Genomic DNA, 24487 nt, shown 5'->3' with positions numbered 1-24487 from the left:
TTATTACCCTTTAATTTAAACTAGATTGAAAAGAATGAACGACACAAATCTTGTCGCCGCCACCCATAAATAAAATCTATCTCCTTAAGATCTAGATGTCGTTTATGGTGGTGTGACGAGCGGCTTGTGTCCTCCGCATCAGCTACCTCCAGATCTGTGGATGGTCCTGCACGACAGTTTTGGCAGTGGTTCCGACGGTCAACCTCTTGTGGGGTCGTGAATTGTAATACAACTCTGTTTCTCTGGTTGTTCAACTATGATGGCTTGAGTTTTCTTCTTTTGTTGTGCAGTGGTTGATATGATATTTGATTTCTCTCTTGGTTGTGGATGGAGGTTATGTTTGCTCGCAACTTAGGTGGTTATGGATTGGTCACAAAGGTGGTGATGGATCAGATATGAGTTCGCCTATGAGCTGTTATGGTTTCGAAGAATCTTTGATTGTGTTGGTTTGTGGTACTTCGTGGTGGTTTTCATGGTGGGGCTGATTTTGGGTCTTTTGTGGTGGTGCTCGAAGTGGTTTTGGTGGTGGTGCTCGTGGTGGTTTTTGGTGGTGATGCTCATGGTGGCTGTTGTTGTTTTTTGATGAGGGTTAATAGTAGTTTGGTGGCGGTGGTGGTGCTGTTTGTTGTGGTGTTGGTGGTGCTTCTAGTGGCTTTTGTTGGTAGTTATGTTTTTTTTTCTTGATGTATGATGGTATAAGGGTTTTTGATTGGTTTTTGTGGTTCCTTGGGAGGTGTATTTTTGGATGAAAGTGCTCAGGAGAGTTAATGGTGTTGTTTGGGTTTTCTTCCCGGCTGTTTTTCAAAGGTTATTGATTGTTGTGTAGGTTTTTATGTTGTTGTTCGAGGGTTGTGAGCAAGCAACAAAATGTACGTGGTGGAAGTTGTTTTTGTGGCAGTTGTGATGATGTTTGAGGATTTTGGTACAACTTTTACGTTGTTGTGCGAAGGTTTGTCTTTGATTGTGGTGTTAGCTTTGTTTTTGGTGTTTCCTTTTATTGATTTTAGAGATAGCCCTTTGGTAAGTGGTGTTTTCTATCTATTATTTTGGATTTTATATTAGATGCACGAGTGTATGAGTTTTTCATGGCTCCCCATCTATCATTTGTATGTTGCTACGATAAGACTCCTAGCCTAGCACTCCTTGTGCTGGTTAGGATTCATTGTGATTTTAATAAATTTCATTTTAGCTTCTTCAGAAAAAGAAAAAAAAAGATTGAAAAGAATGATTCGGGTTGTTGGTCAAAAATAAGTGGGAGTAGGAGTATAATTGTTGATAGGAAAAATATAGGTTGACACCCTTTTATTTGTACCACTCTTGTAATAGCTTATAGCAGGGGCATTTTAGTAACTTCACATTTTATTTTATTTTTAAATTCATTCTGGTTGTCTTTCCTCTTCACCACCACCTACCTCCTCCTCCTTTCACTCACTGACCACTGTCAACACCGCTGCCCCCATCTACGTCGTAATATCTCTCACGTTCTCTTCCATCACCCTTTTTCTCCTCTCTCCCTCACCGGACACCACCACGGGCCACGACCATCCGCCGTCGTACGCGGTTCTCACCCCAAAGCTCACCACCATCGTCGTTGCTCTCGGATCTAACACCCTCCATCCACCACCCTCGTTCGGTCGTCGTCCTCACCTTAAGATTTGACCACCACCGTCGCCGTCATCACCCTCAAACTTCACCGGCACCACCCTCACCGTCAGATCTAACAATCTTCGTCTGCCTTCAACCTCGTACGTCCACCATTGTCGTTCCCCGCCATAAAAACCATCGTCTTTGTTCTTATCCTTAGATCTCACTTCCACCGTCGACTTCTTCACCCACAAATCTAACCACCACCACCACCGATCTGACCATCAACATGTAGGGAGAGAGAAATAGAGATGATTGAAAGAAAGCACAACAAGCAGGTTCTGGGAACATATGATGAGTGAGAGAGAAAGTTGGAGATGAGAGAGAAAGAGAGTGGTTGTGTGAGTTGTACATGAGAGGGTGTCAACGTATCAGTACTGTTGTTGATAAGCATGTGCAATAAGCTTTATGACGTTGGACCTCTAATTTATGGGGGACTCAAATATTTGTAGAGATAGGAGCATAATTGTTGAGGTGTATCATAAAATTTATGGTATATAGGTCCAAACCTAGCACTTATCATCTAATACAAAAAGAGAGTAAATGGACAAGATAGACCCAACCCAACCTACACACATCCACCATCAACGTCAACAATAAATAATCAACAAAACAAACTGAAATTAAAATAATGCTTATTGTTAATTTATGATTTTAATTGCCAAGTAAGATTTTCTATTTGTTAATTTGTAAATTGTTCATATTAGCTCTATTTTTTTTAGGGTTCGTTTTTAATATTAGAGTTGAGTCTTGGCGACATTGATATATAGTATTAAAAATGAAAAATTCTTCAACATTTTCAAAATATAAAGACAAGTAGAAAACAATTATAATTTGTACATTCTTTCAAAAAAAAGAAAATTACAATTTGTATGTGTTAAGGTCTCTTTAATATCTTGTAATATACAAGGATATTGTAATATTTGTAATATCATTTTTTAGTAATAATGATGTCATTATTTAATTTTATCGTTCATGAATTGATTGATTTTGTGTATAAGTAATTATCGTATATATAATCTTATCTTACACATATCAGTTGAAATTTCTACATTCATCATTGTATTAGTAACCATTATGGATCACGTTTGAGATGTTTGGTCTTGAATCAAGAGGTTGTTAAGAGTTCCATGAGAAATGATATCAAAATTTTTAAGTGAAGATAAATCTCACTTTATAAGTTTGTAAAATTATGTTATGCCTAAGACAAAATTCTAAGAATTGTGCAAAATAATATATACATATATCATTCAACTAATGATATATATATATGACCTTTATTATAAAACATATATATGATTTAATGAATAAATCTAAAATAGTGATTTTTGTTTATAACAATGATCGACCGGAAGGCGGTACATTTAACCTTGTGTAAAAAGTTACCGGCAAAACTTCAAAGGTGGCCGAAGTGGTTGAAGAAATAACGACCAATTTTGGAGTTGATTTTGGGTAGAAATTCAGATCCACCTCACCTTGATTATGAAATGACATACACCCGTTTCCACTATATTATATGTTGTTTGTACTATAACTATTTTTTTTTTATACAGAGAACGTGCCATAATTAATCAATTATAAAAAAAGCATTCTTGATTTTAGATAAGTACGTGTACATAAGCTTGGACCAATAAAGAGAAAGCTTCTTGACGTGTTGAACAACGACAATTGATTATTTTTGTTCACATTGCTCCCAAGATAACTGAATTGTTTATTCATAGCGTGGCTCGCATGGGAATTATAATACTATTTTCTCTTGTGAAGATCGATCGATAATTAAATGGGAAAGTATAGTACAATAATGCAAAAGCCAAAAATTGTACTATTAATGAAAAGAATAATAATAGTACGTGTCAAAAGCATAATTGCACAAGCATATAAGAATGGATAATATAATCTAATAACTTATTTAATATGATTTGTTCATGCTTCCCTGTCAAAAAAAAATTATTTGTTCATATTTAATCCGCGGCAATATTATATCAAATCTCATAAGATCTTAATATATTAATAATAATACCTACACATACAACAAGTTAAGAGACAAATATATAAAAAGTAAATTAAGAGAACCACGTCTTCACACATAAATGAAAGGAACTGTCAGTCTCAACTACTGATTATATTATATTTACTAAAATAAAAAATGTATTTAAGCTTATGTTACAACTATACTTAAAAAAAGAAGCTTATGTTAGTGCTACAAAAATGTGTGACCATTGTAGCATGCAACAACTGTTGACATTTTTTACGCTGAAGACAGAATTTTCTTGAGATCATTTCTCATAAATAATACTTGTTGTTTTGCAACTTGTAAGACATATAAAATAAAGATTAAAGATTATAGATGGATATGAAAGGAACGTGTATTTGTTTGATTCCTTCTTTTATAAGAAAGAATTGTATTTATTTTAGAGTAAATACTCAATTTGCTCCCTCATAATTTTTTTCAACAAAATTTAGTCCTTGATACCTTTATATGAATAATAAATAAATTTCTGATTTATTATATAGATGGACTAATTTAGATATTATTTTTTGTAAAAGACTAAATTGAGTGACGAATTTTTTTGTAGAGATCAAATCACATCTTTACTTGTTATTTTATAAGCAATGTTATTTGAACATCAACTTGGTTGACAACCAAATTGACAACCATATTTTTACAAAGAAAAGTATGTATTGACACAAAAATCAAAGCAAGAAAGAGAGAAAGTAAAAATATAATGTGAGTATGAGAGAGAAAGTTGTCACAAAAGTTGTAAAGAAATAGTTGTACAAATATCATTTCTCTTATTTTATCTATGTTTTACAAGTTAAAAAAAAAATTATTTATAAGATATGATCTTTCTCTGAAGATGTCTTTCTCTTTTCATCATATCATTTACTTTTCATCTTCTTTCTTTCATTGAGAATAGACATGGATGTCTATGAATTATTTTCATATAGTATCTTTCCACGTCCAAATAATTGCATGAAGGTGGTGGATGGATAAAAACAAAGCATGTGATGTGGGGTGAGGAAAATGATATGAAGCACAGTAGCAAGTACAACATTTATCACGATGCTCAATAATATAAATAATCTCATCTCATCATCGTCGATTCCATACATCGTGCTAGTTCTTAACTTATGTGGCTCCTAGATTCCGTTACTGAAATTAATTTATTAATAAAAAATGAGTGCAAATATTTTTTTATAATAAGAATTGAGGGTCACAAAACAAATAAAACTTTATATATGTGTATGTACTATCACTTTAAATTATTGCATGTGTATTCAATTGCTTCGAACTAAGAGTTATAAAGTTGAATGTTTTGGGTTTAAATCCGAAAAGATGAGTAAATATTAATAAATTGTTGATATTTTTTATTAAAAAAACTAATAAATTGTTTATCATATCATTTAATGTTTAACCCACTTAAATTGACAATATGATGTTAATTTGAGACCTTGAAGTATATCTTTAATTCATTATTTGTGTAAAATATATTTGCAACATATGTTTTACAACTTCTATTAAATAATGAATGAGCTAATATTTACACACTTTTTGTTGTCGGACTAATATTGCTTCACTAACTAAGTCTCATTCTTGTTTTTTAGGGGAAAGACTCTGTCTTATTTATGTCTAAATATTTTTTTTAAATAAAACAGATGTGTAATTTCTAATAATCATATGTCATGAGGCAAATGTACACACACACACACACACACATATATATATATATATATATATATATATATATATACACTTAAAAAAAATAGTCAGATGTCATATCACAAGAGTTTAGATTTTTTTTTGGTTGTATCGGAGTTCGAACCCCAGACCTTACATATATTATGTATTATCTTTATCAATTGAGATAAGTTTATATGAACACAAGAGTTTAGATCTAAATTTGAGAATAATATAGTTTAATTTTTTTTTTTTAAAGGAATAATGATATAGTTTAATATTTTTTGAAAAAGAAGTTTTACATAATTTATATTCTATCCGATTCAATTAATTGATTAATCTTTACATTTATGCAGAGAAGTTATTGAGTATATACCAAAAAGGTCTCCTCCAAGAAGTGAAAACTTTGATTTATTATGGCTTTTAGTTGGGTGGTCCCCACCTCGTTTCCCTCATGGCTACAGTTTGGATATTTTTTTAAATTAAAAAATGAAGATAATAAGCTCCTTTCAACTTAAAAGGACAAACCGAACATGACACATTTTGATAAGACAACAAATGATAATTTTTCCTTCTATAAATAATTAAATCAGCTCTGGAACATTGTACTACAGTATATCATTATCTTTTTAAGAAACTGTCCTATACTATATAATTTGTTTTCTTTGGACCATTTTTAGTTGGCCGGTGACGTGGATTGTTTTGCACGTGGTCTAATTAGTTGCCCTAGCCCACCAAGTTTTGTTTGGACGTGAAAAGAAAATTTCATACTAAAGATAAAGGCTTGGTTATAGGTTTGATTTCTTCCAAGATTAGTCAGGTAATAGGTTTAATTTCATCCAAGATTAGTCAGGTAAAAATCAATTTTTTTAATCAAATATCAATAATATTATTACAAGAAAAAGTGTGTGTATTACTTCATCCGTATGTAAGCACCATTTATCTCTAATAAAAGGGTGCTTACATATAGGAATGGAGAGAGTATTTTAAAAAGAAAAAAAAAATAGTAGATGATAACGATAGACTTATTTAAAGGTGAATTGGATTTATGAGATTCATCCTAGTTATAAGAAGCTTTTAACGCTAAATATTGGTGTATACATTTTGTTTAATATTAGCTAATACTCTTTCCGTCTCAAATTAAGTGAGTTATTTGTTCATTTTACGTATATTAAAAAAAATGTATAAGTGAATGAGACAGAAAAATTGTTTTAAATGCTCTTGTAAAATATTGGTATATTCACCATTATCATTGTGGGATGGAGAGAGTATTTCTTTTTGAAAAAAAAAGATAATGTATTTTACAAATTATCATTCTTGAAAATTAAATATTTATTAAAAAGTAAAAATAATTTTATAAACGATCTCATACTTATTTGAGAGTACCAAATCTGTCACGTTCGGTTTTTGGTACTAAGTTTTTTAAACCAAGTTTAAAAGCCACGTTGAATGATACGATAGATTTGGTTACATGGTCGTGACAAATTTAGAGTACTAAATATGTGATCGTTCAGAAACCACATTGGTTACATTCACATGGTCGTTTTTTGAAGGGAACCAACAAAACTTTTTATTATGTAAGAGAGATAAATAAATAAATACAAAAAAATTAAATGAACAATAGGTCATGTGAGGACCTTCAAAAAAAAAAAAAGGGTCATGTGAGGAATAAAATGAAAGTAAAATAATTCTCTCAATTAATAAAAAAAGAAAGTAAAATAATTTTAAATAAATAGTACCAATCTTCAATAAATGGCCATGTCATCCAAATATTTATTAATTCATTGATTAACAGGGTTGATGAGTCTTCGTCAAAGAAAATAAAATGAAGATGATTGGTAAGTTATCAATTTACTTCTTTAAGAAAAAAGTTATCTATTTAAAAGTTTCAAATTCAATAAATCACTATCAAACAAATTGTGTAATAAGCATAGAACAAAACATAAGAAAGAAACAAATTAAAAATAAAATAATTATATTTCATTAAAATGACGGTAAACAACCATTTTAGTTTATGAATATGCAACTCACTGTTATAATGGTCCGTGATCTCTAACATTAGATTTGGCCGTAACTCCACAAAAAAGCTGAGTTGACATATTTTTGGAGACATGTAAGCTGTGATATAACAACATGAACCAAAATGAAAGAACATCATCCATCTCTTCCAACAACATCATTCATCTCATCTTTCTCAATTTTCCTCACTTTAACCCAGAAAAATAAAAAAAAAGAGTAACAATTATCAATAGGATAACAGACAAAATCAATTATCCCCATCATAAAACCTTAATCCGAAGATCACAAAAAAGAAATTGAAACAAACATGTAAACAAATGGTTCTAGTGTATGACATACTTTCTTTTTTTTTTTTTTTTGGTAGATAGACGAAATGGCAAAGCCATTATAAAACTCACACACACAAGTGGAGGACCGGGGTTCGAACCCCGGTCATGGCATCCGGCCTAACAATTTCGGCATTTTAGTGTTAGTTGCATACAAATTATTGAAAATGAATACAACAAACAAGAAAACCTCAAGAAAGACATTTTCAAAAGGAACCCACTTGGGTTGCCCTGGTGGTATTGGCTTGGGACTTAGGAGTGTGCTCCTCCGCAAGGTCTCAGATTCGATTCCCTCTGAAACCAATTTGGATGAGTTAATTTAACTTCTTAAAAAAAAAATATTTTCAAAAGGCAAGCCCCAATAAGTGCTCTACTAGTTAAGGAATAAAAATCAGAAAGATTTTATTGAAATGTTCAACTCGCACATTACATCGAGGAAGATGAGATAAATTGTATTGTTGGAAGAGATGAAGGATGCTCTTTCATTTTGGTTACTATTGCCACCTCACAGCTTACATGTCTAAAAAAAAAAAAAAACTCAGTTTTTTTGTAGAGTTAACAGCCAAATCTAAAGTCGGAGACCAAAGTGGTTAACAAATTTTGGAGTCAGGGAATTTTTCTTGTTTTCTCTTGAGTTAGGGACCATTATGACAATGAGGTGCTCATCCAAGGACCAAAAAGGTCGATCTAAAACCAACCTATGATACTGTATATGCGTATTGACCGATAAAAATAGCAGAGGTTTTTTGGTGGAGATAATAATTGTTGTTCGCTAATAACTGTTTGAGTAATATGGGAGTTATCATACAAATGTTAATTAGTAAGATAGGGTGTCGCTCCTATCATAATACGGAATCTATGGTGCACTCGTAAAAAGTTGATGTTTGAAGGTATCCAATCGATAGTCCCAACCACGATTTCAGCTGTTATGCGCAATTGCATTTTTTACAACGAGCATTCATCAATATTGTTTTTACCGTTTCCGCTTTTAAATGTTGCAAGGAACCTATTGTACCTATTTTAAGTAAAAAAGAGAAAACTATTGAATTGATCTTGCACACACCAAAAAAGAACATTCCATGAAGAAACAAAAAAAAATACTCCCTCCGGTCCTACTTAAAAACAATTGACGTTTTGGATACATTAAACAAATCCGCAGGAAAAGTGACAAAAAATATTCCAAAATCTTCCGCAGGAAAAACCCCAGCAAAAATTACAGTTTCCTGCGAATATTCTGGCTGGAACAGGATCCATTACATTAAACAAATCCGTAGGAAAATCCGCAGGAAAAGTGACAAAAATATTCCAAAATCTTCCGCAGGAAAAACCCCAGCAAAAATTACAGTTTCCTGCGAATATTCTGGCTGTGACAGGATCCAGAGAAAATGTCCTCAATGCAAAGAAAAGTGTAGGAAAATCTTTAGGTATTCCTGCAGATTAATTTCCGCAAGGATACCCGCAGGTAAATCGATAGTTTCTAGTAATGCAATGTATTCTCATTGTGAAACTAATTCTAGTGAGACGTATTTTTCCTATTAGAGTTGAACTACTTCTCAAATGAATAATTTCATAAATAAAACTCGTATTCCCCGTCAAAAAAATAATCAAACTCTTATTAATTTTCTTTAAGAGAATAATATTTCTAACACTTGCACCATTCATAATAATAGATTACCACTCAACCAAATGATCAAGATATTGAAGTATTTATATATTTCGATGTTATTATTGTCATCCCTTAATTCAATAAAAAAACTTTTTTTTTTGCTTTTCATAACTAATAATTGCGTAAATTTTTATGTGTGTAAATTTCTCCTTTCGACTAAGCATGACAACATAACTCATAATTATGAGTACTCGTTTGAACCAATTTTAAAGTGGAAAACCCAAATTAAAACTCGTATCATCCGCATTGTTTTTTGAAATTAGAAAATCCAAACCTAAACTTGGATTTTTTTTTTTATTTTTTACTTTTTTCTTAAATAAAAAGTATCAAAATATAGTGCAAATTCATTTGAGGATGATACGGATATACCCAAACTTTTTATTTGACAAGATGAAAATACCCAAACTTAAATAGGTATGAGGTTCTATTTTTCACCTTTCTTGAGGATCGAGGTGGGTATGAGAAAACCCGAACTCTATCAAATTTAGCGATGGACAAAGCAAAAACCGTTTACATCCCGTTGCGGTGCCTACCTTCAACATGGTGAGTGGTGGTGGTGATAGCGTGTGTGGTATTGTGACCGATTTATGTCAAGCATCAAAAAGCTTGATGTCATTTTTTCATACAATAAAAGATTAATCTTAAGCTTTCTTTTACGAACGAAATTAACTTGAAGCTATTGAAAGTCATTTTGGTTAAGAAAAAAAACTTTGATGCTATCATTATGTCATCATAGTAACTCTATCTGCTCTTGAAGGAATCATATTATTATAAAATTCCTCCTCGCGAAGCACGTTGCCCCATTTTTATAAGTTATTCTATATTTCAAATTTTCTTCATCTGGAACGTTGCCTGTCATCACATATAACAATTATGGTCCTCCATGATTAAATCACATTTTTCCCATTCTTTATTTTAAGAAGTTTTGTTCACTTGTGTCCATAAAACACATTTTAAACAATCAACCAATAGAAATTATTCATTTCTGTCCAGTCCAATCTATTGTTTATAACTATGAGAAAAAAATTTGAATTAGACAAAATTTGCTTGTACTAGTAGTCAGAAATAGTATGCCTTTTTTCTTTTTGAAAGGGGAAGGAATATGTCTTAAAAATAACAATTTTTAACTATACAAAAATATTCAATGGGCAAAGTTCAACTTTTTTTTTTATCTTTAGAACATAAAATAGCATTTGCCTATTTAAAATATATTATCACGTTATTTTTATGTTAATCCTTCGATTTTTAGAGGCCTGGTAATCCGTGGTTTTCAAGGGGTCTGATAAACTTGGTAATATGTGGTTTTTATGTTAACTCTCATAGTTTAAGACTTTTATATGCTGGTTTAACTAACATGCACTTCTGTCTACTTTATTTTTTGGTAACAAACCAACTTATTTTATTTTAATTTTTGAAGGTAGCATCTTATTTTAAAGTTACATGTATATTTATAGTTTAATTTAATTTAATTTGCTAAAATTAAGGACATGTTTGTTCAAGAATTAAACCAAAAAATTAAACCAAAATAAGATGCTAATAAGTGAATAAAAATAAAAATATAGCATTGAAAAATGGTAAAAAGTTATAAATTTAACTTTTTAAAAGTTAAAATATTGTTAAAACCAATGCAAAGATACTACTTTTGTCTTCCTTAACCATTGCTCTGAGGGCAATGATTAGCGAGACCCAAAAATTTAACAGCTAAGTGTTCAAACTAATTGTAATTTACGACAAAAAATGGTTGAGAAAGTTTTTTTTTTTCCTTCTAAAACAATGGAGTGTTCTGGGCTTTTAAAAAATTAGTCCACTTGTTTCAAACGTTACTAGTTTTTTTTGTTTTAAAGAAAATTTCGTATACCCACCCCTTCCCACACACCCCTGCATGTTTTTAATAGCAGAAAATGAAACTTTAAGAGGCATTCATAAAATGCAAGATTTAATCAAGAAGGATTAGGCTATGTTTTTAAGCATTGTTTAACCTTCGTGTAATATTAAGACAGATAATAGAATGAGACTCACCAGACTGACCAAGAAGACTAGAAACAACATGTAATCCATAATTACCACCACCTTCGACATTCACGACAATTTTAATAAACCGATAAATGAATCGAGGCAACTCATTTAGGTTTGGAGTAGGATTAGGACAAGTTAATAGCATGCACACTATTTTTACATGAACATGATGACTTCAACTGTGAAACTGATGTATTTGGATGCAAAGAGTCAACATGCTAAAAAAAAAAGACGGTAATAATTTAATTGACCGTTCAAAATGATCCTTCTGAACAGAACCTTTGTATTGCTCATTTTTGTGTGCAACTTTTGTATTAACCTTTTGTATGATTTGAACACCCCAGTACCAGAGCAGAAGAGGAACGAAGTCCTACACACCTAGAGGTGTGTTTACCCATTCCAGATTATATATATGAACATGATTTTTACATCTTTTGTGTTCCATTGAAATCATGTTCTTTTCAAACTAGACTTGTATCTAAGTGTGCTATCGTGTTATTTGAAACCCAATTTTTACATATATCACCATATTATCTGCTAGATTCTTTTTTAACTAACTATGAGCAAATTCAACCTTGTTTGTCGTTGTATTTCCAATATGAATGTCATAATCTGTCCAAGCTCTTACCCCTTTCTTCTTCACCAACCCAAATATATATAGTACCTTCCACATATTCCAATTTTTTTGGAAAGTTTATACATACTAACTTATGTTTTCTTCGACCAAGACTCCAGTATAGCTTCACATTCATCTTTGGATTTGATCTCATCTCATTCCCACCTTTAGATTTGATATCTGTCACTTTCGTAATATGTCCTACATCTTGTATGACATTGTTTTAGATGTGGTACCACTACAATACAACAATATAGTAAGGAAAAATTGGGACAACATCATTCATCATAGAAGTGTCTCAGTTAATCACATTTATCTTCGGATCATTATTTAGATATTTCAATGATCATGACACGTCTCTAGAGCTCGACATTGTTTTCCTTCTCGTACACCATACAAAAAAAAAATTAAATAAAGTACGTGAACGGTAGAAGTGACACTAACACACTCAAGCAACTATTGTCGATGTTTATTAGTTATATAATTGGAATCTATCTGACCACAATAGGAAAAGTGTTAAGCAATCTGATGAAATTTGGATGGACCCATAAAATTGAAGGAAAATTGAATTCAAAATAGAATAAGCAGCGGATAAAATTTTCGATTTTCTTTCCTTGGATCATTACGAATTACACATGAATCAGTGATCCGATTGTTACCTGCAGCAAAGCCTCTAGCAAGTCCACACGAAGAGTGCTCTTTTAAAACTCGGTGGTAGCCAAAGAATCAGAAGTTTGAGAGAGTTGGGGTTTCTCAAAAACGTGCAACATCAAACTTCAGCACTAGGGTTCTATTTATAGAACTCCTTGTGTGCTCTTCAAGTCAGAAGCCACTATTGGGTTTCAGTAAGCCCAATAACATGTTTAGTAATTCTGCTAACTAATTAACGTTATTTACTAAACGCTCCCCTTATATAAGTAATACTTATATATTTCTCTTTTGACTGTTCTTTGTGTGTGGCCCTATAGGTTCTAGTCACGTTGGCAATAATATTAAATCTAATATTTAATACTATAAACAATGAGCGGTATCTAGCAACACATCATTGCTACCTAAGTGACAAGAATGTCAAGTGATCTGACGAAACCTTTTTCATGATAATAATTATGTGTAAAATTACTCCTTTGTCTCGATATCTTTATTGATCCCAAGACATAGATATTGTCACCCTTGTATGGATCAATGTTTATATTTCTTGATTCCGAAATATACTAAATAACGAATAAGTCCAATATCTCATATTGACTTAGTCCGGCATGACCATGCAATTTTACAGTCATATTTCATCAAGAGGCCTAAAGATATATCTCCTGTTTATGAGGAGGGACAAATCTCATCTAGGACACTCATGTCCCTCAGCATGATTCATCAAGTACCCATCAACCAACGTTATGGTTATCCTTTTACAGACAACGTTAGAATGACAACAAAGTACTTGAGTCCACATCTAGGGATCATAGTGATTTCAGGTCTTAGAGCGATATACACTATTATCATTGTGAGAATATCTTATGACAATCTCATAACTTACTATGTAGTATTCTCACGGTGGGTCTATCTAGTATAAATATTACTCCTAATATTTATACCTATGTATAGACTTAATATCTCATATCTATAACCCATGAGATGCGGTCATCAGTCTACATACATAATAGTCTCGACGCTTTATTATTATCCTAATTCATATTAAAGCTTGACTACGAATACATTTAAGAATAGTGTTATTTATGATAATGTAATCTCATTAAGTCACACTTAATATATTATTACACGAACTATCTATTATAAGGACTTTATTAACATTACTATAAATATAATAAAGAGTGTCATATATTATTTAATAAATAAAAGTTATGATACATAAGATAAATTTAACGTAAACTATTGGTCTCTAGAGCTTACACCAACAAAAATATCTTTGACTATCTCAAAACTAGCAACCTATCTATAGTTATACATATACTTATCTTCAATCAAACATTTCTTGAGATGTTTCTTATATGATCTTGGACCCCTAATATACTCTTTATATTTGTGATATGCATTATAAATATGCTTGATAATAATTGCATTGTGACCGAGTTGCTCCTCGTTGCCTTCAAGGTCATATATGCAATATGGTAAAGGGTCATTACCCCTTTGTATTTTTGTACAAATTGGTATAGTTATTATAGTGGTGACTTACACTCTCACCGGAAATTCAATTGAGACTAATGTTGAATTTTTTAAATTGTCATAAGAGGAACCACATTGCACACAAATATTAGAATATAGCCACATACCTTAATTATCCTTAATAAATTCTAAACATTAGAATAAAGTTCACATGTAACACTTTTGATCAAAGCAAGACTAAGCTTTCAACCCTAATATAAGTTCAGACTGCAGGCTAGGTATGACACACTCCTTAGTGTAGGAAAGCATTAAGCAAGAAACATCTGAAAATATAATATAACTTAAATCATAACTGAATAAACACCTTGCATTAATAAATTCAATGAATAAATAGAGATTCATCTTACAATCTTAATCAAAAGGTGTTTAGTTACTCATGATAACAAACTACGTAATAAAAGAGAAATAAAACGTACTCAAGAACAAAAGTTGAGGAGGTGTGAGAGTCCTCCTTGATGTTCCAGATGCTAGAATTCCATCATGTCTTTGTTATATAGAAAATCTCAAGTAGAGGACGTGCCAGGTATTATGAAAAAGGTGGTTAATTTTTTTTTTTCAAGATAATTTTTTGAATCTAACTATCATAGGACTCTAATGGAGGGCTATGAGTTTAAACTCCATCTATATATATATATATATATATAGTAGTGTTATGCGTGTTTCTTTTACTCGGAAGGAAATAACATCGAAGATGACCTAAATTGTTGTAATAAGAGTTTAGGTTTGGGTGGTTTTAACTTCTCATTCTTTAAATGATTTTGGGTGCTTGTTAGAGAAGATTTTAGTGTTCTTTTACAACAATTTTTCTCTAACTTCTCGTTCTTTAGAATCTTCTCCTCTTATTTTATTACTATCATAAGATTTTATGTAATGAGCTTGTAGAGTTGGTTTGTCACCTTTTTGCTAGATGTCATTTTTTAAGTCAGGTGTGGTATCGTGTGCTTAGGTGGTTGGGGGGAGAGTTTGTTTTACCTCCATACTTAACAAGTCTTCTTAGTACTCTGTTTGACTTAGGTGATGTGAAAAATTAGAGGTTATGCTTCTTATTAGTCTCCAAAATTGATGTGTAGTCCTTGTGGAGATCCTATAAAGCTCACATCTTTTTGGGACAGAAGTCATTTGTGCTCCAGTTGGCGGATAAGGTTAAATTAACCTCTTGGAAGTGGTTTTCAAGGAAACATTGTGGCCACACTTGTTCATTCTATTAGCGGGATCAGGAATCCATTATATGTTGACATTGGCAGCGTCATGTGATAGATTCATATATGAGTTGGTTGACTGTATGGTTCTGTTACTTGTATTCCTCCTATTCGTTTGAGGTTGGATGATCCTATGGTATTGATGATGTATTAATTTCCACTCTTGTTTTTTATTTTTTATTTTTAGTAGGTATCATTTGTTTTGTCATCGTTTGACTAAAATGCTTATTCTACTCGTTATTTGTGTTAAGAATCATGGAATCATAAGGAGAGAAGTCATAGATGTAAGTAAGATAGCAAACATAAGAGTACTCATGTGAGAGATACTCAAAGAAACTCATTGTAGAGTGAATAGATTTGATTAAAAGATGATGAATGATTACAATAGTGTTCCTATATATAGAGATTAGTTTGAGTAACTACCTCTAACTAACTTTTAACTAAGGTACTAACTCTAGTTTACTTATCAACTAATTATAGTTGATTACTAACTCTTGTCTAACTACTAACTAACTCCACATAACTTCTAATAACTTCCAACTATCTTAACAATTTGTATATGTCTATACCGAGGTTTCTCGTTATATATGCCATTAAAAAAAAATTGTTACATTTTTCCATGTATGATACAAATAAAAAATATTTTAACATAGAAATTTTGTCTTACTACTAACTGGCAACTGCAAGTATTAAAATAATGTTTACTGTATAAAACCTATGAATATAATATAGCACTTTTAAAACAATCTATGCACTTTTTATTATATGTTGGCTCTGTAAAGCTCATGAACTTTCTAAGAAATTGAGCACAACCAAAGACTGGGCCAACCCAACAAGAAAATAGTATAAAACAAGATTATATTGGAGTATATAATAAATAGTAATTTTTTTTATATTATATATGGGAGTATATAATAATAAATCGTAGTACTTAGATATGCTAACAAGAAAATAGTCTAAAGCAAGATTGTATAGGAAGGTGATTTTACGTTCAAAACAAAAAACTAAGGAAAAGTGAGATCAAAGATTCGGTTGTCGGATGCGTTGAGATAAATATATATTTAGATACCCAAAGAAAAAGTTTTACAAATTACGTTAAGTCATCAAGATTTTTCAAAAGCTACTATTTCAATAAAATTGTGACAATTCAACGTATATCTGACAACTTATAGCTCTTCGTAAATTATTTACATTCTTCTATCAAAAACTCTATACAAATTTTAACAAGCTATATACTAAAATAGAATTATAAATTTAATGCATGATTTATCAAAGTGAGTTTATCAAAATCATAGTGATCCATCATAATCTTGTAAAAGCTATAAAGTGGAACTTTTACATAATCGAAAATCGTGATATCTTAGTTTGATTCCAGTTTTTGAATTTATAGGGTTTTGACAAACACAATCATCAAAGTTATTAATATTTCAAAATCTATAAATAAGATAAGATGATTGTTGTACCAAAAAAAAAAAAAAGATAAGATGATTGATCGAAATTACTTTATTTAGCTATTGAAATTGAAATGTTTCACGCAAACTAATGTGATTGTTTTTTTTTTTTTTTGTTATTACGCCCTACAATTTTTTAGACTAATCAGTGATTCACTCCCAATTTCAACGTCTCTTTCATTGGCAAATTTTAACAATTTAAACAAGATAAAGGAAAACTAAATAATATTTGGTGTTAACCCTCCAATTTTTACAGAATTCATAATCCGATAATATAAAGTTTGGTGGTGAAGGAAATATAGCATGACTAAGAATGTGTTTTATCTAAAAATCAAATCAAATTCTTCCAAATAATTGGTTTTGGAATGGTGCTCATTAACTATTTTAACCAAATTATCTTGTTAGACCATCTCTAATAGGAGAGTCTTAGACATTTAAAATCCGGTATATATTAGGTATATCCTTTGGAGAATTTTTTTTTTCCAAGTCTTATAAGACCGATAGTCTCACTTAAGACCTCTAATCCTAAACGGGACCCACACTAGTTTAATATTAAAAAATTAAAATATAATGATATAAAATTATTGATAGTTGATTAGTAGGTCCTATTTAAAAAATTTGTGTGAGATGCTAGTTGGAGGAATTGAATGCTTACTACTATTAAAAAATTTATAAATTAATGATATGCGCATGTGTGACCCATTTAAGTATCCAAATATGGAATGTCTCAATTGATACTATTACTAATATATTAATATATTATAATGTATAAAATACATATAGAAAAATGAGAAAAATATAATGTATAGAAAAATAGTTGAAAGAGATACATCTCCAATCAAGGTGATAGAATGAATATATTATTATTTTATATACCACGAGAGGTTTGGCTGGAGAGTGTTTAGCACGTGGTGTATAATGAGTGACTCAAAAAGAAAGATCTAAATAAAAATTAATTATCCAAATATCTTGTATAGTCCTATAAATAGTGAACACTTCCATAGAAGTGAGCAAGCCACAAGCATTTCTCTCATTGTCCAAATCAAAAGTAGCAAAAATGTTTTCAGGAATTACAGGTATCATCAACAGGGGTGAAAAGTTAAAGGGAACTGTGGTGTTGATGCAAAAGAATGTGTTAGATGTGAATGAACTCACTTCAATTAAAAGTAACCCAGTTGGTGGTATAATTGGTGGTGCCATTGGTGGTGCCTTTGGTGCTGTTGGTACTGTTCTTGACACTGCTACTGCCTTCTTAGGCCGTAATGTGGCTCTTAAATTGATTAGTGCTACAAGTGCTGATGGTAACAATAACTTCTCTCTCACTACATAGATATATCATAAAACTCATAACAAGTGTCCCATTAATTTATGCAAAAATGATTGTCATTATAAATATATTATTATTAGTTTTTTTTTTCTTCTTCTTTTTGTTAAAAAACAAATACTTATTTTCTTTCTAATTCTACCATCTAATTAGTAGAACTATGTTATAACCCAAAAGAATTAGTAGCACTATGTAGATCACTCTCAAGTCATTATATTTTTATTAATAACGATGGACAAAGATGCAAGTCAAAAAAATAAAATAAAATAAACTTTTGGTAAAATTAGTATTCTTTTTTTTTTAATCAAATAACTTAATGGTTAGAAATAAGACTATTGTATGTAATTTGTCTTATATTCATAAAGGAATTAATTTCCTAGTTTCCCACCTTATGAGCTCTAACTATGTCTTCCACCAGCATCAACAACCCTTTAATTGATAATCTATTAACAATTATTAGAAAAAAAATTCCAAATTATTTCACTTATATCAGTACAACTCAGACTTAAGCCGGATCGATGAAAATAAATTTAGATTGAGTTTAGATTTAGTAGGGAAAAAATGAGCTATAAAAAACTTTAGATTTACAATAGCTATAACTAGGTTGTTAATTTGAGAATCATGATTTCAGTATTCATTTTGAAATTTTTGTAGGAAGTGGAAAAGGAAAAGTGGGAAAGCAAACATTCTTGGAAGGTGTTATTACCTCCATACCAACATTAGGAGACAAGCAAAATGCTTACAGTGTTCATTTTGAATGGGGCAGTGACATGGGAATTCCAGGAGCATTCTATATTGAGAATTTTTTGCAACATGAGTTCTTCCTTGTGAGTTTGACACTTGAAGATGTTCCAAACCATGGAACCATCAACTTTGTTTGCAACTCTTGGGTTTACAATGACAAAAAATACAAAAGTGACCGCATCTTTTTCGCTAACAAGGTAAAGAAAAACTCATATTTATTTGTCTAGTTAAGTATAAATTATTTCTCAAAACTTGACATGATTAAGTAAATATAAATGTAGACATACCTTCCAAGTGAAACACCGGCTCCATTGGTGTACTATAGACAAGAAGAGTTGAAGACTTTAAGAGGAGATGGAAAAGGAGAGCGCAAGGAATGGGAAAGGATCTATGATTACGATGTCTACAATGATTTGGGTGAGCCTGACTCGAAACCTACCTTGGGTCGTCCAGTTCTTGGAGGATCGAGCACCTTGCCTTACCCTCGAAGGGGGAGAACAGGCAGAAAACCAGCTAAAAAAGGTTAAACCTTCTGTTCTAACTAAAATATTATGTCACTTTTCAATTTTTCTACTTGGATGTTTTCAATGGTATTGTAACATGTGTGATAGGTAGTGTTTTTCTCAATAGATGTTTTTGTTGCTAACACATATTTACCTACAATGTATATTTACAGATCCTAAGAGTGAGAGTCGGAGCGGCACTGTTTACCTTCCAAGAGATGAGGCATTTGGACACACAAAGTCTTCAGACTTTCTTGCTTTCATACTCAAATCAGCATCTCAAAATATCATACCTTCCTTGAAATCTGTAGTTAGCAAAGAGTTTAACAACTTTGAAGACGTGCGGTCACTTTACGATGGTGGAATCAAGCTACCTACCAATTTTCTTAGCAACGTTAGCCCAATACCATTGTTCACGGAACTTTTTCGATCTGATGGTGCATCAACCCTTAAGTTTTCACCACCTAAAGTGGTTCAAGGTATATATTAGTCACAAACTCCTAATCTTATCAACATATGCATATACTAGAGAAATCAAGTTCATGGATCTTTTGAAATTTTTATTTTGAGTAGTCGATCATTCTGCGTGGATGACTGATGAGGAATTTGCAAGGGAGATGATTGCTGGAGTGAATCCACACATCATCAAAAAACTCACGGTAAAGTTAATAGTTTAGCATTGTTAACTATTTTGTAAACAATATGTTATTTCTATAATTGGTAACATTATTGCTTGAAACAATTAATTCAGGAGTTCCCACATAAGAGCAAGCTAGATAGCCAAAAATATGGAGATAACACCAGCACCATAACCAAAGAACAATTGGAGCCAAACTTGGGCGGGATCACTGTAGAACAGGTAATGACACAAGATATTAATGTTTTTCTAGAGAAATGGTTCATTTTTATTCAAATGATGTACGGTGACTAAATTATATTTTGTTGATTAGGCTATCCAAAACAACAAATTGTACATCCTTGATCACTATGACATAGTATATCCATATTTGAGGAAAATAAATGCAACTGAGACAAAGGCCTATGCTGCTAGAACCATCCTTTTCTTGCAAAATGATGGAACTTTAAAGCCACTGGCGATTGAGCTAAGTAAGCCACATCCTGACGATGATAGTTATGGACCTGTTAGTGAAGTTTACTTCCCTGCAAGTGAAGGTGTTGAAGCTTCTATTTGGCTACTTGCTAAAGCTTATGTAGTTGTAAATGACTCTTGCCATCACCAACTTGTTAGCCATTGGTATGAATTTCGTAAATGAGATTTATAGAAACAGATATAATTTATCTATCTGTGAGTTGTTTATTAATGTCTACATGTATGACAGGTTGAACACTCACGCTGTTGTTGAGCCGTTCATCATAGCAACAAACAGACACCTTAGTACGGTTCACCCTGTCCACAAACTTTTACTTCCTCACTACCGTGACACAATGAACATAAATTCACTTGCACGGAATGTCCTTGTCAATGCTGAGGGTATTATAGAATCAACATTCTTGTGGGGAGGATATGCTTTGGAAATGTCTGCTGTTGCATATAGGGATTGGGTTTTCACTGAGCAAGGGCTACCTAATGATCTACTCAAAAGGTGATATTACAAAGCATTAGATTCTATGTTTACTCATAAAGGAAAAAGCAATTGATTCACAAAAGTAATTTTTATTTATGCTAATGTGATATACCTTGCTTGTTATGCAGAGGAGTGGCTGTTGAGGATCCAGCTTCACCACACGGCATTCGCCTTTTGATTGAGGATTATCCTTATGCTTCGGATGGACTAGAGATATGGGCTGCTATCAAGACATGGGTTGGAGAATATGTGAGTTTCTACTACAAATCAGATGCTGCCATTGCACAAGATGCTGAACTCCAAGCATTCTGGAAGGAACTTGTAGAGGTGGGTCATGGTGACTTAAAGAGTGCCACATGGTGGTTTAAGATGCAAACTCGTGCGGAGTTGATCGAAGCTTCCACCATCCTTATATGGATTGCTTCAGCACTTCATGCAGCTGTTAATTTTGGACAATACCCATATGGAGGATACATCCTTAACCGACCAACTAAGAGCAGGAGATTCATGCCTGAGAAAGGATCAGCCGAGTATGCTGAGCTTTCTAAGGACTACCAGAAGGCATATTTGAAGACAATCACACCCAAGAGTGATACCCTTACAGACCTTACCATTATTGAAGTCTTGTCAAGGCATGCTTCTGATGAGCAATACCTTGGGGAGAGAATCGAAGGTGATCTTTGGACTTCTGATGCACAGCCAAAAGAGGCCTACAAGAAGTTTGCAAGGAAGTTGGCTGAAATTGAGGAAAAGCTAGTTAAAAGGAACGCTGACGAGTCATTGAGAAACCGATACGGGCCTGTGAAGATGCCATACACTCTGCTTTATCCTTCTAGTGAAGAAGGATTGACTTTCAGAGGCATTCCCAACAGTGTTTCCATCTAGAAAATGTCATGGTTTGTTGTGTTGTTTGTTGCTATGAATAATTGATGAGAAGGAATCCAATTCCCTCATCCTCCTATGTATGGTCATGTTATTATGTATGTTTGTTTGCTGTAATGTCTGTCATCAATAAAAACTACCATGTTTGTATCTTGTACTTGTAGTGTGATGATGGACTTGCTATATCAAATGCAGACTTCATATTTTGAGAAAATGCATCTATGGTATGAAAAAACATTATAATGTTGGAAAAGTAATAGATCATAATAATGTTATTTCAGTAGCAACTGTTTTCTACTATATATAGAGTTTAAGAAATATACATCAATTCATAAGGCAAAAATTGTTGATTGTTTATACGAAAGTGCTATAGTGTACAGAATTTGTTCTCAAGACATGTTGAAGAAAAAACCTGAGAATTTGAGATGGGAAGCAATATTTCTGGACACAATTCCTCTCTCTCATATTCAATCCCTCGCCAATTTAAATCTCTGAGCACCAAACCTAAACCCTAATTAACCTCATTTCTCCCAATTAAATTTTGGTGTTCTTTTATGGAGATTCGATGCAAAGCAAGGTTTAAAAGATGTCGATGAGATTATCCTCCATGACCCACTCTATTAAAATGTGACCATTATTCTATGGTCACAAGACTAAATAAATAGTGTTTGGCACACACATCAAGATATTATTCTCAAAATATTCAATAATCTTTTATCAATTTTCTTTTTATAATTAAAATAATACTAAATGTGTGTGTCCAAACAGTGTTTATTTTATATTGTGACCATTTTTTTTTTTTTTTTGATTAATGTCTTGTGACCATGTTAAAATTCCTCTAAATATCAAGTTTTTATTTGAAAGGATTAAAGTGTCAAGTTGATTCTTACGTTGGACAACACTATTAGAGTTTGTTTAGATGAGGTAATCGAGAAATTTTAAAGAATTCATTGTCATTAGAATGTATATTACTAGTGTAACGCCCCGTGCCAAGCACGGGATACATTTTATTTAAATTTTTTTTAACAGAGTTTACACATAAATAAGTTTTTTTAGATATTATTTGACTTTTTTAGTTTGATTTCATTCAGAATTTTGATATTATGTAGTACTTTATTTTCATATTTAAAATTGAGACAGAGTTGGCAGGGACGCCAACTCTGCTTAAAATATTGAGAAAAAGTACAACTATATTTAAAATATAAAAATATATAAATAATTAGTATATTCTTAAAAATATATCTAATTAATAAGAGGTATGATTACCCCTGCTATAATCTACCATTATGGCTCTGCCCTCTCTTTAGAAATCTTCCGCCACCTCGCCCCCTTTTTTTTGAAACCTTCATCACTTACGATGTACCAACATTCAACGATGGTGTGATGAGTGGCGTCGTCCCCCCGCACCACCCTTTTTCCGGTTCCCGCAACAATTCGTGTCGTTCGTTTCCGATTCAACCAGTACCGCATCTGCTACGGGTGGTGGTTGCTTAGTTGTTGGTATTCGTAAATTGTTGGTTGTCACCGGCAATCTTGTTTAGTTTTGTGTGTTGGCTTCTCAATAGCAGAACCCCGCATTGGTTTGGTTGAAACCCGAAAGGGTCCGTTCTTTATCCTCTATTTTGCCACCGTTTTAGACATTTTTCGCCGCCGTGTGGATTGGTTATGGTGGGTCATTCGAATCCGCCATCTCCTCCCTTTCTTTGGAGGTGGTTGAGGTTCTATATTGGGCCATAAATGACTGTTAATTTGATGTTGATCATAGCAGTAAACAGTTAGTGCGTGTGAATCTGTTAATTACCGTGTTGGCGGTTGAATCTACTTTCCACTCTCAAGAATATGTATGTGTTTCGTATCCCATTAATCCTTGATTGACATGAGACTGTGTGGACTTGAAAGAGTCGTTAATGCTTGTTGTCGTTGTTGTAGGGAGTTGATAGCACGTGATCTGATTTTGTGTTGAAGATCGATCAATTCGCCAAATTATAGACCCGATTGGCCATCACAAACGTCTATCGTTAATGGTATTCGTTTGTTAGAATTAATTAGGGTTGAATCCACTTTGTTGATCTTTTTTTTTTTTTTTTTTATATATTACTCGTTAGGGTGGATCCACTTGGATTGACTGAATCATATTTTTTGTCCTCCCAGATTTTATATAATTTTTTCCTTTTTTTAATAATATATATGAGCAACTGGTGATCGATTAAAGTAGGGTACCAACTTAATTGAGATTATTCTTTTTGCTCTTGTCTTATAAAAATATAATAAAAAACCTACCACTTTGAATAAAGTTATTACTTTTTTTATTTAATCACTCTCTCGGATTTCAATTATAAAAAAAATATATCTAAGTTCAAAAATTTACTTATATGCAATTAGTTTTCTCGAATGTTTCTAAAAAAATATAAAATTATGAAAAGTACCATCTATTGGAACTTGTTTCATGAGAATAAAAAAATATTAAAAATAAAACTTACATGAATTAAAATGTATATTAGGAGAAATAACATTAAATAAAGTCAAAGTAAGTTATATATTTTTTTTTAATTTAAGATAATAAAATGTAGTTGTTTATTTGTTATATCTAAGATTGGAGAGAGTCCCTAACCTAATTAAAACAATCTAACCTAATTTCGTTATATTTTAGTGTA

General features: G+C 32.0%; 1 protein-coding gene across 1 annotated transcript; it reads left to right on the top strand.

Moving 5' to 3' along the window:
• Positions 1–17721: 17721 nt before the first annotated feature.
• Positions 17722–22047, top strand: LOC11428618 (linoleate 9S-lipoxygenase). Its single transcript, XM_003627148.3, has 9 exons — positions 17722–18095; positions 18773–19059; positions 19144–19384; positions 19539–19844; positions 19939–20024; positions 20117–20224; positions 20316–20620; positions 20706–20969; positions 21080–22047. Exons 1-9 carry the CDS (start codon positions 17852–17854, stop codon positions 21834–21836), a joined length of 2598 nt encoding a protein of 865 aa, XP_003627196.1. The 5' UTR covers positions 17722–17851; the 3' UTR covers positions 21837–22047.
• Positions 22048–24487: the final 2440 nt, after the last annotated feature.

Source organism: Medicago truncatula, chromosome 8 (assembly GCF_003473485.1).
Source record: "Medicago truncatula cultivar Jemalong A17 chromosome 8, MtrunA17r5.0-ANR, whole genome shotgun sequence".
Lineage (NCBI taxonomy): Eukaryota > Viridiplantae > Streptophyta > Magnoliopsida > Fabales > Fabaceae > Medicago > Medicago truncatula.
Note: the sequence above shows the minus strand (reverse complement) of the source record. Positions and strands in the feature narration are given on the sequence as shown.